The sequence below is a fragment of the Asterias rubens genome, chromosome 14 (genome assembly GCF_902459465.1).
Source record: "Asterias rubens chromosome 14, eAstRub1.3, whole genome shotgun sequence".
In the NCBI taxonomy this organism is placed as follows: Eukaryota; Metazoa; Echinodermata; class Asteroidea; order Forcipulatida; family Asteriidae; genus Asterias; species Asterias rubens.
This window is the reverse complement of record NC_047075.1, coordinates 5,519,382-5,538,141: the sequence shown is the minus strand read 5'-3', so window position 1 is coordinate 5,538,141 and position 18,760 is coordinate 5,519,382. Positions and strand designations below refer to the sequence as shown.

The window sequence follows — 18,760 nt, the reverse complement described above, 5'->3', positions numbered from 1 at the left end:
ACAGCTCCCGGTTGGTCGTTAACAAATAAGTTTTAAGCCAACAATTATTTTGAGTAAAAAAACAATAGTGTCCAGTGGCTTTGACAAGGACTACATGTAATGTGCAACGGTAAATGAATTGATCACAAAACTGTGTAACTATGTGGACTATTTCATTTGAAAGGTCATCTTTGTTTATTCTAAGGCGCAATTATTCTTTGCTAGAAAGATGAAAACAATATCCTGCAAAAAAGAATAACGCATGTTGGCTGCTTATAATTGTCAAAAGAACGAGCGGGAAACCTATGATTGACTGTAGTTATTGTCGTTTGCATTGTCATGTCAGATGAGGTCGCCCTTTTGGAGCGCCTTCTTGATTTGAAGAGGCATCAGAAACGTAAGTTATACTTCGTCTAAATTACGTTTTCATAAATAGTGTGACGAAGAAGAAGAAGACAAACTAAACAACGAATTGTCAACTGACGATAATTGTTAATCTCACGCGGTGTGAACCCCCCCCCCCAAAAAAAAAAAAAAGTATACACAAATCTATTTAAAGCATGCTTACTGACTAACCTTGTAAAACTTTGTTTATGAGAAAGTATGGGAAAAAAACAAAGACCCAATAAATCGGGTTAAACAAAAATTATATACAGACTTAAAGGGACACACCGGCTCACCATTTACGCAATTTGGGGGTGTAGAATCATAAACAATGTTTTTATAGATGGTTGATGTAAAAGAATCATCAAAATGTCCAGTAATTAGCGAAAAATGATTAAAAAAACCCAAAGCGGTAAAAGGCCACCGTATACGTGTTTCCAGCCGTTGCAACTGTCAAATCTTCTTGACATTGTTGCACAATGTTGTAAGTAGACTGGTGCTTTGTTTATAGCAACGTTTTACTACGTCGCAGCATAAGGATCCAGTCTATCCATGTATTATAAACAACCAGCATAAATATACGGATCAGGCAAATCCTTCGACTATGGAGGTAGACCTTAGTGGATAAAAAAACGGAGCCCCCGATCGTAAAAAGAACAGGTGAATAATAATTTTGTAATAATTTTGTAACAAAAAAATTGGTAAAACAAAATTCCCTCAAAGCATTATTTTGTAAAAAAAAAAAAAAAATTCTGTGAATGAAGTGTTATTTTTGAGATTGTTGAGGTATTATTTGGTTACGTTCCAAGCTACGTAGATACTCAGCTACGCTTACGTTCCTTCAAGACGCTATAATATCAACATGTACATTTTGAAGCCCGAGTCAAGCTACGCTTACGTTCCATACGCAGCTACGTTTACGTTCCAAGATACCCAGCTACGCTTACCTTCCAAGATATGCTTAGGTTCCAAGCTACGCTTACATTCAAGTTACAAAAGGTACGCTTTCAATCCCGAGTCAAGTTACGCTTACGTTCCATACGCAGCTACGTTTACGTTCCAAGATACTCAGCTACGCTTATATTACAAGTTTTGCTTACGTTCCTTCAAGTTACCTAACACAAAAGGTACGCTTTCAATCCTGAGTCAAGTTACGCTTACGTTCCATACGCAGCTACGTTTACGTTCCAAGATATGCTTTCGTTCCAAAAAATATGGCTTTTGAATCCCTCAAGATTCCCTTCCCCCGAGATTAAACAATCTTGTACCATGAATAACAGGGCCCATTGATCAGTTTCATCTGTTTGCAGAAAATACTGCTTAAAAATTTCTTTACTATTTAAAAATTAATTTAGTCGGGTGTATTGAGTATTCAAAGGAACTGGCTAAAAAGTTCGATTTGTATAGTATTTACCGTTCAGATGAGCCAGAAAGCAGTATTTAAACCACCAGGCACCTTCACTATGTCGAGCACAATTGATCTGAGTATGGCCATCATTGTCCTGATCCTTTGTTGTGAATGAATGGCCATTATGATATGACATTGAATCACCTGCTGTACTCTGAGCATCATATGAACCAACATGGAGAGTGTAGTTGTCACCTGTAACGGCAAACTCACCATAAGAAGCCCACGATGTGTTGGACTGCCAACTTTCCATATCTACTCTGAGCTCCCCATTGACCTGATCCAGTAAGGTTACGCAGGATATCATTCCCCAACCAGAACTCATTCTTTAGATCACCAAACCCAGATTGGTATTCAGCCCACGTACGGTAAAAGTCAACAGAGCCATCTTGTCTCCTCTGGAACACGATCCAGCCTCCCCAATCTGTCTCCATATCACAGTAAACCTGTAACCCATCAGTCAGACTTGTAGGAAAGATGTTGTATATGCCATTGCTGTGGTAACCAGCTTGATACAACTCCAGCAGCTACTGTAAGTTGTAGTGCTGGGTAGTGAAAATGACAAAGTGTCCAAGGTTTCATCATAGTAGGTACTCCCTTGTGTCTCAAGAAAGTCATCAAGGTTGTGAGCTCTGCTGGCAGGCATTATTCAAGAGACAAACGGTATTTTTTTGAAAGTTAAATGATGCACACTGTGGATCCATAGACCGGTGAAGATACCGTCTTCCACTGAAACATATGATTCAGTAAGGCTCGGTTTTCAGCCAAGTAGAACGTTTCGACAAACCGTTGGTTTTCACCCTGGCAGGTCTGTACCATCAAAATATATATATATATATATATATATATTTTTGTTGGGGGGGGGGGGGATGGGAGTCTGAGGGTTAACCGTGTGTTAGCACTGTACTTAATGTTAACCGTGTGTTAGCACTGTACTTAATACAGAAGATCGGTCAAAGCTTTGCTCGATCGTCTGTATTGATGACAATAATACAATTTCACTCTCTTTGTATTGTTGAACTTGTGTGACGCCCAATCGCCTTCCGGTATTAATCAGCCTCGACTGACGCCGAATTGAGGTCGCTAAACATGCATCAATAAACGAAATTTGACCTAACCTTTCGGGCCTTTGTATCTGAAATTTGACTTATTTTGTGCAAAAATCGCGGTTAACCCCTGGCAGTAGCTGAAGCTCAATTGAAGGTGTGGTTCTCTACGGTAAGAACTGAAACTACAGAGCTCTGACGATACTGTTTGAATCGGTCATCTTAGAACTCAAGCGAAGAAGTTAACAAAGGTAGGAAGTCATCTTAACACGATCCATTTATTGCCAATGTGTTGTTAAAGGCACCGGTCAGTATAATAGTAGTAATTACTCAAAGTATTGTTAGAAAAAATGTTATTTGGTAATGAGCATCTGAGAGAGCTGTTGAAAGTATAAAACATTTTGAGAAACCTCTGAAGTATAACGTATAGTTTTCGAGAAAGAGGTAAATTGTCGCTACTTCTGTATGCATCGATGAAAGCACAGCAAGGGTTTGTTCTTTCATAATTGTCCTGCAACTTCGATGACCAACTGAGTCAAATTGTTCACAGATTTGTTACATAACTTTGTACATGTTGGGATACACCCAGCCAGGTGGGAATATTGGTCTTTGGCAAGATACATAAGTTTTCCAGTGCTTTTAATATAACAATGTTTTATCTGCCAGTTCATACTATGTACTGTCGCTTTCCGAAGTTGTATGACGGGATCCAATCGGAACAAAATAAACCAATGTTTAAATACCTCAATGTTTTACTCATTTACTTACAAATAGCCCACTGGTGCCGGGATGTAAGGTTTTACACAAATTTGTTTGTATTTATGCTGAAGATAAAATAAAACTGTTTGGGTTTTGTATCAATAATGATAATGACAAAACACTTTTTTCTTCAGAAATTGATATAGCTCATTAGAGGTTTAATGTTCATAATATCAGAGGGAGTAGTTTTTGTGAATGCATTTCAACAGAATGTTGTCCATAATATGTTTTCAACCTTTCAAATGAAATTAATTAGCTGAATATAATGTTTTGGTCAAAAAAGACAATTGATGTTTTAGCAATTTAACAAAAAAACTGTTGATTCTGAGGATCCAGATGAGACTTTTTAATTCAAACATCTGAACGTATGGCGCAACCCAAATGACTCGAGTCCATCTGGAGTCCACAGTCACATTGATTCAGACTTGACTCGAGTGACGTCTGCAAAATACCCGGACTTCCCTTCGGCACACTCGAGATTTCACCTCAGACTCTACACACGTGACTCGACAAACAAATCCAAAGCAATGCTGCCCACACAAACTGCTGGGGACTTGGTCCACTTTCTAATTACAGCGCATTGTATTCGTTAGAAATCAAGCAAGGCGAAAAAACTTCAAAATTAACATGTTATTGAACACTGACCCAAATAAGGTACTTCATGCATATTGGTTCCTTGCATGGTTGAATTTCTGACAACTGTTTTGTGTATCCTTTAGATTGACACAAAAGTAGTCTGCACACCCATATATCGTGTGGGCCGAGGGCAACAAGTGAGAACCCCGGCTCTTGTTCTTACATCGCTCTGTTAGGTTCCTGGATGGAGGTCACCATTCACGCAAAAACTCACACGGTCTCTTCATTAATTTGTATACAGTCTAAACCCCCTGTCACATTACATAAATAATGACACTGTACATGCCAGTGCCTAACTGGCAGGCGAGATACTGCACCGATCATGGGATTTTAACATTTTGTGCTAAACAAACTCAAGCGTTAAAAACCCCAGCTGAACAGGTTTTGAGATGTGCCTCTTCCTTCAGTTCAAAAGTAAAACATATGTTTTATACATATCAAACCACACATTGAAGAGACACATTGTATTGGATCGGGCGAGTTGGGGTATGCAAAGCGTTTGAAACCGTTAGTTATACAATGCATGTTACAAAGATGTTTTAAAAGTAGAATATAACGGATCCAAACAAATTGCATGGTTTCCTTATTTTACGTCGTGAACTGACACGGCACGCCATTTTGTTGAGTCGGGCTTTTGACTCTATAAAATTGCCGATCGCTTATAGTTCGCAAAGTAAAAGAAAACCACGCCTTTTCGAGGCACGTTTGTGTGGATCATTATATTCTATTTTTAAAACATCTTTCTAACCATATCGACTTCAAAACAAATTGTTTCAAAGGCTTTTCATGGATCAATTCGCCAGATCCAAAGGAATGGGTCCTTTTAAGTCCCTAAACAAAACACCTCTTCATATGACCTTTCATACGGGGCAATGCGCTAATTGACCCTCAAACCTCGACCATTCTAAGAAAACAATAAACCTGATACATAATTGATATCCTTTGTACAGAGGACAAAGCTGTATGTAATAAAATAGAGCTTTTAAGTAAGCAGTACAACATTGATAATGCATGTTGCAATTTAACGTATGTTGCAGTCTGATGTTTTGTGTTTTTTTTTATAAGAAAGTGACAGTTAATTAATACTCAAGCGTGTAATTTCTCTAAACCCGCATTCATAAATACCTCCGACAGTTTCGCTCTACCTATTGGTGGAGAGCGTGTCACGTGGGTGTGTATAAACCTTGCAATGTGATTAAATCTAAAAGGAATTCAAAATCTTAAAGCAATCGCACAACATCGTATTGTCCAAAGGCCCATACTTCGTGTATCACAACTATACAAAATAACAAATAATGTACAAATTTATGCTCAATCGGTCATCGGAGTCGGGAGAAAATAACGAGAAAACCCATCCTGTTTTTGCACGTTTCGCTGTGTCATGACATGTGTTTTAAATAAATCCGTTATTCTCGATATCGAGCATTGATAAGTAGTTTAATGTTTTCTCAAAAAGTAAAGCATTTCATGGAATAATATTTCAAGGGAAGTCCTTCACCATTACCAACTGTAAACCCTGTAAGTTATTTGTAAATCTGTGAACTTTTATTTTTTGTTCTGTTCAGAAAAGTGTCCAATTGCTTTAAACTCGTCTTAAGTTTGACACACAGACAAGTACAAGTTGTAATCTTTAATTAATGGTTTGTAAGAATAACCAAGAGCACGCAGTTACTTAGTGTATTTCAACAATGCATGATGAACGGCAAACGTAATTTATTATTGGAAATTAACTTTTTAATGGGAAAACATCACCTATTGTTTCATTTTGATTAAACAGAGACAATGAAGGGCTACACTCTCCTAGCGTTGCTTGTTGTGGTCGGCTGTGTGTCAGCATACCAAGATGGTAAGTAGTAAACAAATAATGAATATTTTATATGTGGAATATTGTTTTATTAATGAGTGGAAATAGTGAATGTCACGTTCAACAAATCGTAAAGTTTCATATTCAGAGGGACATTCCATCTTTCAACAAATCACACAAACATTTCCTTTGTAGGAATTAACAAAATGTTTGATATAAATCCCAAGTAGGTTTGTCATTTTCATTGCAGTTTACTTTTAACTATTTGCAAATCGAAATCGGTTCCTACAGACAATACGTGACAATAAGTAGATTTAATTACCATCAAATCGGTTCATCATTAAACAATGATGGGTGTGCCTTTAATACTAACGACAGTTGGAATTTCATTAAATTCGAGTTTCCATTGACAGGATACGTCTTTACTGAAGAAATCAAATCGAAGTTTCGGTATTGATTAGCATTATGTCGGCACTGGCACATAAAGACATTGACGCAATCATATTGAAAACCAGATTGTTTAGCAGTATGTAGCAAAACTATAGTCTCTTTGTCCCTGGAACTTTCTAGTGGCACGGGCTGTTAAATTACACGAACACTAAAATAACAAAAGAAACTTGCAAACTGACTCTTAAGATACACTTTTAAAGCTCTTGTGGTAGAAATGACCCGAATCCCAGCTTCGTCATTATTGTAATTCAGAAAGGGTAAACATAGTCCAGAAACGGTTTTAACGGACAAGGATGCGAACTCACATTTGAAAACCAGTTTCCGGGTCAGCTTTACACACAAATGGGTCAAGACCCGTGATCCGGGTCACTTCTATCCCTATTGAGCTTCTAGGATGTACATTGTTCATTGTTCTCTTTGTCTTGTCTTGACAAAACTTAATCATCACCGAAATAATCTGGAAGGACATTTGGACAATCTGGACGTGTCTAGACAATTTCAGTCATACTTCTACTGAGTGTTTTAAGAATAGATCGCCTGCTCATGTTGTGAACATTCCTTTAAGAAATCAAAGTAACTTCAACTTATACGGTCATGCATTTGTATCAAAGCTATTCACTCCTTAATTTGAAACTGTCAATTTAAAATACTTTAATACAACTTTACAGATTCACGTTATTTTGCTAAAATTTACTGCACGTAAACGAGGGAGCAGGCAACTGGAAAACCTATAAGTGCTTTTCTTTTCGTTTGCATTGTCAGATGAGGTCGCCCTTTTGGAGCGCCTTCTGGATTTGAAGAGGTCTCAAAATCGTGAGTTTTACTTCATGTGAATTACATTCTTTTTAATCAAAAGGTGGCTAGAATAGTGGGAAGAATCGTGTTAACTGACGATGTTGTCAAAACTGACAATCTGTGTGGACCCAGCTGTTATTGATCAAAACTAAAAAGAAAACACATGGGAATTTTGTGTACCAACTTTAAAACAGAAACTGGAAGTAAATTACAAAGACTAAGTTAAAAACTTGAAAGTGAAAGGAAGGCGGTATACTTTAAAGTTATTTTAGTTAATTTGGAGGAGGCCCCGCAAGAGAGACAGCTTGAAGAAAAGCGTAAGATTTGACCATTTCCCCATCCTTTCTTTGCCTTTCATTCCTGCCTTTGTAACACCTTGACATTTGTAAATCATTTTGTGAACCTTTTTGAGTCGAAAGGTTGTTTATAATAAGAACAAATTGATCATGTAAGAATAACTTTATGCGAATGATAAAACCTGCGGTTAATCGTCATGGCAATCGAGGGGACACGGAGTGCGTTGTGGTGACCCTAACAGAACATTATGTTGTTGAGTTTTGGTGACGATGCTGTTCAGACCAAACGGTAGCCGACTTGTTGGGTCTGTTGGATATGGTTTCAAGATGGCGGACCCAAATAAATTTCGGAAAAAATCAATGGAGTTATTTTAAAAGTGAAATACTCTGATGCATAACAATTACATGATGTTGATTAAATTACAAAGACTAAGTTCCATTACTTGAAAGTGAAAAGAAGGCGGTTTACTTTAAAAACATTTCCTGGATTGACTTTCGGTTGTTTTTAGTTAATTTGGAGGAGGCCCCGGAAGAAAGGCAGCTTGAAAAAAAGAGTAAGTTGTGAGCCTTTTTCATCCTTTCTTTGCCTTTAATTCCTGCCATTGAAACACTTTGATGTTTGTAAACCATTTTGGGTAAAGTATTGAGATTTAAGATACACATTTAGGTTGCAATTTAGTTAATTACGTATAGACTTCTTCAAAGTAAAAAAATGGTTGAGACGTAATGTTTGATTCCTAAAACGATGCAATGAATTAGTTTCTAGACAAGCAGTAGACTTGACTGCAATCGTTTTGTATCCAGGCCGCCTTAGTACGATAAAGCACTTCATGATGAATGTGTTGATTTAGTTTCCATTTTACAATTCATCATCTCAGGTCACTAATAATTACTTCTGCATTGATCTTTTCTACCTTCAGATGAACCAACTCTTCGGGAGCTTCTCCGTAATGTTGAGAGTCTGTTGAATAAACGCAGTAAGTATTCTAAAGAAACCAATGTAACTCAACAACATGAAACAAAAACAACAATTCTATAGCATTCACACTGATGCATCATGGGATAGTCGACTGGAATTACTCTTATTGCTTAGATTCGTCTGAAACTCGTAGTAATTTTGTTCACGAAAATATCTTAAGATTGATCTCTTTCTATAGTAAAACTAAAACGTTAACTTTAAATGGCGGTGGCGGCAGCAGCAGCACTAACAACAACAGCAGCAACAGCAACAAAATCAGCAGCAACAGGAGCATAACATCAGCAACAGCAACAACAGCATCAACAATAACAGCAACAGCAACAACAACAACAGCTAAAGCTAAAGCAACCAAATGAACAGCATCAGCAACAGCAATAATAATAACAGCAGCAGCAGCAATAATAACAGCAGCAGCAGCAATAATAACAGCAATAATAACAGCAGCAACAGCAATAATAACAGCAGCAGCAGCAATAATAACAGCAGCAGCAGCAATAACAACAGCAATAATAACAGCAGCAGCAGCAATAGTAACAGCAGCAGCAGCAATAATAACAGCATCAGCAGCAGCAATAGTAACAGCAGCAGCAGCAATAATAACAGCATCAGCAGCAATAGTAACAGCAGCGGCAGCAATAGTAACAGCAGCTGCATCAATAGTAACATCAGCAGCGGCAGCAGCAATAGTAACAGCAGCGGCAGCAATAGTAACAGCAGCGGCAGCAATAGTAATAGCAGCAACAGCAATAGTAACAGCAGCTGCAGCAGCAATAGTAACAGCAGCGACAGCAATAGTAACAGCAGCTGCAGCAGCAATAGTAACAGCAGCGGCAGCAATAGTAACAGCAGCGGCAGCAATAGTAATAGCAGCTGCATCAATAACAACAGCAATAGTAACAGCAGCGACAGCAGCAATAGTAACAGCAGCTGCAGCAGCAATAGTAACAGCAGCGACAGCAATAGTAACAGCAGCGACAGCAGCAATAGTAACAGCAGCTGCAGCAGCAATAGTAACAGCAGCTGCAGCAGCAATAGTAACAGCAGCGACAGCAATAGTAACAGCAGCGACAGCAGCAATAGTAACAGCAGCTGCAGCAGCAATAGTAACAGCAGCGACAGCAATAGTAACAGCAGCGACAGCAGCAATAGTAACAGCAGCGACAGCAATAGTAACAGCAGCGACAGCAGCAATAGTAACAGCAGCGACAGCAGCAATAGTAACAGCAGCGGCAGCAATAGTAACAGCAGCTGCAGCAGCAATAGTAACAGCAGCAGCAGCAATAGTAACAGCAGCGGCAGCAATAGTAACAGCAGCGGCAGCAATAGTAACAGCAGCAGCATCAATAGTAACAGCAGCGACAGCAGCAATAGTAACAGCAGCAGCATCAATAGTAACAGCAGCGGCAGCATCAATAGTAACAGCAGCTGCATCAATAGTAACAGCAGCGACAGCAGCAATAGTAACAGCAGCAGCAGCAATAGTAACAGCAGCTGCAGCAGCAATAGTAACAGCAGCGACAGCAATAGTAACAGCAGCGACAGCAGCAATAGTAACAGCAGCTGCAGCAGCAATAGTAACAGCAGCGACAGCAATAGTAACAGCAGCGACAGCAGCAATAGTAACAGCAGCGACAGCAATAGTAACAGCAGCGACAGCAGCAATAGTAACAGCAGCGACAGCAGCAATAGTAACAGCAGCGGCAGCAATAGTAACAGCAGCTGCAGCAGCAATAGTAACAGCAGCAGCAGCAATAGTAACAGCAGCGGCAGCAATAGTAACAGCAGCGACAGCAATAGTAACAGCAGCGACAGCAGCAATAGTAACAGCAGCGACAGCAGCAATAGTAACAGCAGCGGCAGCAATAGTAACAGCAGCAGCATCAATAGTAACAGCAGCGACAGCAGCAATAGTAACAGCAGCAGCATCAATAGTAACAGCAGCGGCAGCATCAATAGTAACAGCAGCTGCATCAATAGTAACAGCAGCGACAGCAGCAATAGTAACAGCAGCAGCAGCAATAGTAACAGCAGCGGCAGCAATAGTAACAGCAGCGACAGCAATAGTAACAGCAGCTGCAGCAGCAATAGTAACAGCAGCGGCAGCAATAGTAACAGCAGCGGCAGCAATAGTAATAGCAGCTGCATCAATAACAACAGCAATAGTAACAGCAGCAACAGCAATAGTAACAGCAGCTGCAGCAGCAATAGTAACAGCAGCGACAGCAATAGTAACAGCAGCGACAGCAGCAATAGTAACAGCAGCTGCAGCAGCAATAGTAACAGCAGCTGCAGCAGCAATAGTAACAGCAGCGACAGCAATAGTAACAGCAGCGACAGCAGCAATAGTAACAGCAGCTGCAGCAGCAATAGTAACAGCAGCGACAGCAATAGTAACAGCAGCGACAGCAGCAATAGTAACAGCAGCGACAGCAATAGTAACAGCAGCGACAGCAGCAATAGTAACAGCAGCTGCAGCAGCAATAGTAACAGCAGCTGCAGCAGCAATAGTAACAGCAGCGATAGCAATAGTAACAGCAGCGACAGCAGCAATAGTAACAGCAGCTGCAGCAGCAATAGTAACAGCAGCGACAGCAATAGTAACAGCAGCGACAGCAGCAATAGTAACAGCAGCTGCAGCAGCAATAGTAACAGCAGCTGCAGCAGCAATAGTAACAGCAGCGACAGCAATAGTAACAGCAGCGACAGCAGCAATAGTAACAGCAGCTGCAGCAGCAATAGTAACAGCAGCGACAGCAATAGTAACAGCAGCGACAGCAGCAATAGTAACAGCAGCGACAGCAGCAATAGTAACAGCAGCGGCAGCAATAGTAACAGCAGCTGCAGCAGCAATAGTAACAGCAGCAGCAGCAATAGTAACAGCAGCGGCAGCAATAGTAACAGCAGCGGCAGCAATAGTAACAGCAGCAGCATCAATAGTAACAGCAGCGACAGCAGCAATAGTAACAGCAGCAGCATCAATAGTAACAGCAGCGGCAGCATCAATAGTAACAGCAGCTGCATCAATAGTAACAGCAGCGACAGCAGCAATAGTAACAGCAGCAGCAGCAATAGTAACAGCAGCTGCAGCAGCAATAGTAACAGCAGCGACAGCAATAGTAACAGCAGCGACAGCAGCAATAGTAACAGCAGCTGCAGCAGCAATAGTAACAGCAGCGACAGCAATAGTAACAGCAGCGACAGCAGCAATAGTAACAGCAGCGACAGCAATAGTAACAGCAGCGACAGCAGCAATAGTAACAGCAGCGACAGCAGCAATAGTAACAGCAGCGGCAGCAATAGTAACAGCAGCTGCAGCAGCAATAGTAACAGCAGCAGCAGCAATAGTAACAGCAGCGGCAGCAATAGTAACAGCAGCGGCAGCAATAGTAACAGCAGCTGCAGCAGCAATAGTAACAGCAGCAGCAGCAATAGTAACAGCAGCGGCAGCAATAGTAACAGCAGCGGCAGCAATAGTAACAGCAGCAGCATCAATAGTAACAGCAGCGACAGCAGCAATAGTAACAGCAGCAGCATCAATAGTAACAGCAGCGACAGCAGCAATAGTAACAGCAGCGACAGCAATAGTAACAGCAGCGACAGCAGCAATAGTAACAGCAGCGACAGCAGCAATAGTAACAGCAGCGGCAGCAATAGTAACAGCAGCTGCAGCAGCAATAGTAACAGCAGCAGCAGCAATAGTAACAGCAGCGGCAGCAATAGTAACAGCAGCGGCAGCAATAGTAACAGCAGCAGCATCAATAGTAACAGCAGCGACAGCAGCAATAGTAACAGCAGCAGCATCAATAGTAACAGCAGCGGCAGCATCAATAGTAACAGCAGCTGCATCAATAGTAACAGCAGCAATAGTAACAGCAGCAGCAGCAATAGTAACAGCAGCTGCAGCAGCAATAGTAACAGCAGCGACAGCAATAGTAACAGCAGCGACAGCAGCAATAGTAACAGCAGCTGCAGCAGCAATAGTAACAGCAGCGACAGCAATAGTAACAGCAGCGACAGCAGCAATAGTAACAGCAGCGACAGCAATAGTAACAGCAGCGACAGCAGCAATAGTAACAGCAGCAGCAGCAATAGTAACAGCAGCGGCAGCAATAGTAACAGCAGCGGCAGCAATAGTAACAGCAGCAGCATCAATAGTAACAGCAGCGGCAGCAATAGTAACAGCAGCGGCAGCAATAGTAACAGCAGCAGCATCAATAGTAACAGCAGCAGCAGCAATAGTAACAGCAGCGGCAGCAATAGTAACAGCAGCGACAGCAATAGTAACAGCAGCGACAGCAGCAATAGTAACAGCAGCGACAGCAGCAATAGTAACAGCAGCTGCAGCAGCAATAGTAACAGCAGCAGCAGCAATAGTAACAGCAGCGGCAGCAATAGTAACAGCAGCGGCAGCAATAGTAACAGCAGCTGCAGCAGCAATAGTAACAGCAGCAGCAGCAATAGTAACAGCAGCGGCAGCAATAGTAACAGCAGCGGCAGCAATAGTAACAGCAGCAGCATCAATAGTAACAGCAGCGACAGCAGCAATAGTAACAGCAGCAGCATCAATAGTAACAGCAGCGACAGCAGCAATAGTAACAGCAGCGACAGCAGCAATAGTAACAGCAGCGGCAGCAATAGTAACAGCAGCTGCAGCAGCAATAGTAACAGCAGCAGCAGCAATAGTAACAGCAGCGGCAGCAATAGTAACAGCAGCGGCAGCAATAGTAACAGCAGCAGCATCAATAGTAACAGCAGCGACAGCAGCAATAGTAACAGCAGCAGCATCAATAGTAACAGCAGCTGCATCAATAGTAACAGCAGCGACAGCAGCAATAGTAACAGCAGCAGCAGCAATAGTAACAGCAGCGGCAGCAATAGTAACAGCAGCAGCGGCAGCAGCAATAGTAACAGCAACAGCAGCAGCATCAATAGTAACAGCAGCGACAGCAGCAATAGTAACAGCAGCGGCAGCAATAGTAGCAGCAGCAGCGGCAGCAGCAATAGTAACAGCAACAACAGCAATAGTAACAGCAGCGGCAGCAATAGTAACAGCAGCAGCAGCAGCATTAACAATCTTTGCAATATCCTTATTTTTCTATGAACGCCATTTGATTAATAACTTTTTCTTTTTGTTGTGCTTTTAGTTGAAACGCAAGAAGAGAAATTCGCTGAACAAAGTAAGCATTATGTTTTCATTCATGTTATCAAATTTTAACAATTGTATAATGCCCTAATAATTTTAACAATTTGAGCTGAGAAGAAAGATGGAGCGTAAAAGAACAATTTGATCATGTAAGAATAACTTAATGATAAAACCCTCTAGAATAAGATTAAACAATCATGTGTTGTTGATCCTTTTCGCCAATGATAACAGAATTGCAATAATTTGATGAAATAGTTAACTGAACTGGTGAGCCCACACTTTATCCGCCAGCAATTATGGAAAAAGGTGAAAGTTTGTTGCAAGTTTGGAGGAGGCCGTCGTTCGTTCACATCACATTCTTATCCTGTAACGAAACGCACACAACACGTAAACTCCATACCAGTACCTTCTATTCTCTTACACTGATGTTATATTGTTTGGTCTTCTCCCCACAGAGCGCTATCAATGCGGAGCACTATTCCAGTGTGCCGAGGGCTTAACCTGTGTAGATTATAACGGCACTGGATACTGCGTTTAGGTGAAGTCCTAGATGGTAAGAAAAATTTACATCTTTGTATTCTTAATTATGATATTATTTTTATATTTGGTCTAAAATCAGACGTAACACGAACACTTTAGAAACGCACAGATATTTGCTATCAAGTCAATCAACAAATTGAACAAAATGCTGAGACAAACGGCTGATTCGACGTTAAAAGTGATTAGTATTTACCCAAAAGCTAAAATTAAATGCTTTCAGATTAATGTAAAAAACAGTTGCTTTATTTTATTTCATACAATTTGAGAAGATTATTTCTTAATGCAACAAAAAATGCGAGTAAATGCAGAAAAAGTAACTCGTGGCATCAAGGCACTGTCTCGTCAAGCAATGAGACTGATTATCAAATAACACAGTAAAACTCCCTCAAACCCCGCCCCCTCCAACAAAAAAAATTGTAAAAAAATTAATACATTTCAGCTTTTGTCTTTTTCTCAAATGAAGCCTTTACAGTCTAATCCCGGATCAGAGTTGACTCAGATTATGGGTCCAAGGGGTCTGACCTATTTCTAAGTCAAGCTGCCCCGGAAAATGGTTGCAACATATGAATAAAGCGCATTTTGATTCAGTGAATAATGATTGCTTTGGCGAATAGTTTAAGAAGTAGCCATGCTCCATGCATTTCTTTCTTCAAATAATTCAAGAAATTTGTTACTTTTCTTTTGACAGCGTGGGACTTAATTGATCTGATGGAGTGTTGAAGACAACGAGGAACTGTCAAGCATAGTTTACACCCACAACAAATAATTATCATAGGCCCATCTACCGTTAATCAACATGTGTTGATGGATTTATACCTTTACATACGGTGGACTATACTTTATTGTTGTAGCTTCAAGTGTGTGTCTTGCAAACTTGCTTTTTGTTCCCGATCATCTCGATAACGATTATTAATGATAATGAAAACAATGATAATCATATTATACTTACCTCATTAAAATTGCTAAGCAGAAGATATCGTATAATCAAGTCTTCATGATTTAATTCACTGTGGGTTTGCTTTTAACTCATTGTAGGTTTACTTCTTATTCAGAGGGCTCAAACGGTTTGTTTTCTTTTCCTGTCCTGTAATGTTAACTCGTTATGTTATAATCTTGTAAGGTTGCCTGTTCTTTGGTTAGCTGCTCGTTACGTCTGCTTTACTTTGTCAGTGGCAGTCACGGCACGTTTTGTTTTAACCCGGGCAATTTAAAATGGTGTAAAAAATGAATTGTGACAAAAAGAGCAATCAACCAAAAACAGGCAACTATTAAAGTTTCCATAATAACTACAACGAGTAAATAAAACCAAATTCCATTGCAATATGGAATCAGCTTTTTCTCCCATATCTATACTCCGACCGTGGCATAACAATGTATGTTGCTCTAACGTAGTATTCTTTTGAAAGCGATTTACCAATTTTTTTTTTACTTCTTTTTTATAAATATGATTTCAAGGGTAACGTTTAACGTTAGTAAAATCATAGTTTTGTACTCCCATCGTATACTTTGCAGATAACACAATTAGTTAACACGAAGCCGATGGGAAACGTATTTTCGATCCACAAACTTTCTTTTCCATGTTGTCTTGTCTGTGCAAAAACGTCATTCCAACTGCAATTTGCTCGAGTTTTACAAACGCGAGACTTTTGTATTGAAATGACGAAATGCGTGACAAGAATACACCTCCATTAAAAGCCAAGCTACGTCTAGTATTGACGACATACTGGAACAACTTAAGAAACTGTTAACCCTTCACGCCTTTAATAATTAGTTTTGTAGCAGATTTTTTATAATTATTGTTAGAATAAAATGAATATATCAAAACCGAACTAAGGACGTTTGTTTGTGTTGAATTTGTGAGACCAACAAGGAGGCACACCAGTATAAAAAAGGTGATTTTTGTTTGCATATCTGAATTGAAATTCTACGTACAACTACGTACAACAAATGTTGATGTGATCGGCAATTAAGGTTCGTCATGAAAAAATATTGAACAAAATAAAAAGTTAGCCTTTTGAAGTGAATTTGAATTTAAAGAATCGAATTGAATGCCCCGGTGTACCCGGCACATCTGACGTCGTATCCAATGCTCTCCAATGAGAAAGAAGGAGGAGGGTGAGCCAACGAACATCCATTTAAAGGCAGTGGACACTATTGGTTATTACTCAAAACAATTTTTAGTGTAAAAAATTACTTGGTAACAAGCAATGGAGAGCTGTTGATAGTATAAACGATTTTGATAAACGGCTCCCTTCTAAGTAAACTAGTTTTCGAGAAAGAAGTAGTTTTTTTTACGAGTTTGATTTCGAGACCTCAGATTTAGAACTTGGAGGTCTCGAAATCAAGCATCTGAAAGCACACAACTTCGTGTAACAAGTGTGGGTGTTTTTTCTTTCATTATTTACTCGCAACTTCGACGTCCAATTGAGCTCATTTCACAGATTTGTTATTTTATTCATATGTTGAGATACACCAAGTGAGAAAAATGGTCTTTGACAATACCAAATGTGTCCAGTGTCATTAAAAATATTTATTGGAATTCCGATCCTGAAAAGTTCTGTCCTTTGAAAACGCAATACCCTTCGGGGCAAGTCACATTGTTTGAGTCACGTTGTTTATTGGTGTCCTTGAGTCATGGACACAAATTTTGCGTGGGAGGAAACAGTGGCACACAACTTGATTGTTTGCTGAATGTTTCTTTTGTGGCGGTTGGTTACAAATTGTATGCCTTTATGACAGGTTGTTGACGGGAATATTTGACCGAAAAACTCATTGTATTTTCTTTAAAAAGGCCTCGAAACTAACAGTGGATAAAATACCTTTTTAAGGATTATCTGGCGCCATGGTGCTCAATAATAGTCTGGTGTTATCCAAAAAGCATTGTTCGCGTATATTCACCTTTCTAGTTCAAACCTTGGCGTACAACACAAGATCTTTACGGGATATGTGTCGTGGGTCGAGTTGTCCAGCGTACCGCACAAAGGTTATATATGTTATTTGAACAGATCGTCAGAACGAGTGTTTGAACACGAAGTTTGGAGCTAGTTTGGATTTTTTTTATGAGTGAGGTGCTATTTAGCTCATATCGAACGGAATAACATTGCCATGTCCTTCTATATCTCCGTAAATCATGTTATTATACTGGACCCGGAAATCACCTTTTTGGGGTTCCAATAAAAGCCCGGTTCATTTCCTGTGTATGCGATTACGAGGCCAATTTTGACGTCACATTTCTCTCCTCGCTGCGAATGTTTCGCAGGAAGGTAGTACATGTTAACAGACGCAAATTATTCTTTGCGAATTCGTGTCGTCAGAATTAGTACCACATTCGCAATCGCAAGTAGTATAATCCGGGCTTTAGCCCTAGGTACGTATTGTCATAGACGAACAGAACATTATTCACAGACAAGTATTTTCTGTTGAGCTATTTTTTTTTTAAATCAAAATAATGAAAATTGCATGTTCAAATCAACTTCTTTGTCAAAAAACAAGCTTATGAAATGTAGGTAACTGTAATCTTTATTGAGTTATCGTGACCGAAATGAAAATCTATCCTCTATCAGAATCCACTAATAAACAGTTGAGCTCTTCAAAATTGACAACTTGATGGCTATTTCTTGTACAAGTGGTAGGTTACAATTCGGTCAATTTATATACTTTACATAAATCCCCCAACAAAACTCACTCCTCCGTTTCCAAATCTACAAAAATTCTTGATGGTTTGCGATTTCTTCATGATGAGGGCTGATGTGGTCTAACTAGAGTCATACTTTACAATACCAGCAGTAGCACACACATGATTTGTGGGGGGAGGGGGTATTTATGGGGACCATATTATTTCTCAAACAAAATTCTGTCCAAGATGGTAAAAAAAACCACCCCAGCTCTTTAACCATGATGCAACGCAAGGTTAGCATGCCATTTCGTGTGCCATACAATTAGCGGTGCAATGAAATGGAAATGAGGATTGAGGATTTTTCAGAAAGTTATTATGCATTCATTTGTTGTTCAAGATTCATCACAGGGGATTAAAGCAATACTGTATAAGTTTGTGATCTACTGAAGAAACGCAGACAGCTTCTCAATCTCAACTTTGATGTAATCTCTAACTGGGATCACTATGGTGCACCCGAAAAAGGGGGTGGGGTGGGTCTAGGGGATTGATCACAGTCCCTCGAATGTATTAACAAACAATCTTCGAAAGAAATTTGGGGGAAAATATGGTCCCATCCCCCCAAAAATAATAAATCCAGGGTGCGCTACTGCTGACAGTTTAAAATATGATTCTGGTTAAACCACATTAGCCCTCAACATGAAAAACAAATCGCAAATCATTAACACTTTCGTAACTTTAGAAACAGAGGAGTGAGTTTTGTTTGTGGATTTGTTATGTAAAGTTTATAAGTTATACAAAAGTAGTGCTAAATATGTAAATTTTGAAGACCCGGTTGTTTCTTAGTGGATTCTGACAGAGAAAGTCAGGTTCTATCAAGTGATTTTTATTTTGTTGATTTTGGAATGATGCATTTTTTCAAAAATTG

At 39.8% G+C, this 18,760-nt stretch overlaps 1 protein-coding gene across 1 annotated transcript; it reads left to right on the top strand.

The window, feature by feature from the left end:
- The first annotated feature begins 3,023 nt into the window (after positions 1 to 3,023).
- On the top strand, positions 3,024 to 15,995 carry LOC117299526. The gene is made up of 8 exons (XM_033783074.1): positions 3,024 to 3,068; positions 5,990 to 6,058; positions 7,229 to 7,279; positions 8,067 to 8,111; positions 8,478 to 8,534; positions 13,681 to 13,713; positions 14,135 to 14,232; positions 14,908 to 15,995. Exons 2-7 carry the CDS (start codon positions 5,995 to 5,997, stop codon positions 14,215 to 14,217), a joined length of 333 nt encoding a protein of 110 aa, XP_033638965.1. The 5' UTR covers positions 3,024 to 3,068; positions 5,990 to 5,994; the 3' UTR covers positions 14,218 to 14,232; positions 14,908 to 15,995.
- The last annotated feature ends 2,765 nt before the right edge of the window (positions 15,996 to 18,760 follow it).

Coding starts and splice junctions, on each gene's coding strand:
- LOC117299526 (XM_033783074.1), top strand. CDS start 5,995: ATGAAGGGCTACACTCTCCTAGCGTTGCTTGTTGTGGTCGGCTGTGTG. Junction 7,280..8,066: donor TTTGAAGAGGTCTCAAAATC/GTGAGTTTTACT, acceptor GGTTGTTTTTAG/TTAATTTGGAGGAGGCCCCG. Junction 13,714..14,134: donor AGAGAAATTCGCTGAACAAA/GTAAGCATTATG, acceptor TTCTCCCCACAG/AGCGCTATCAATGCGGAGCA.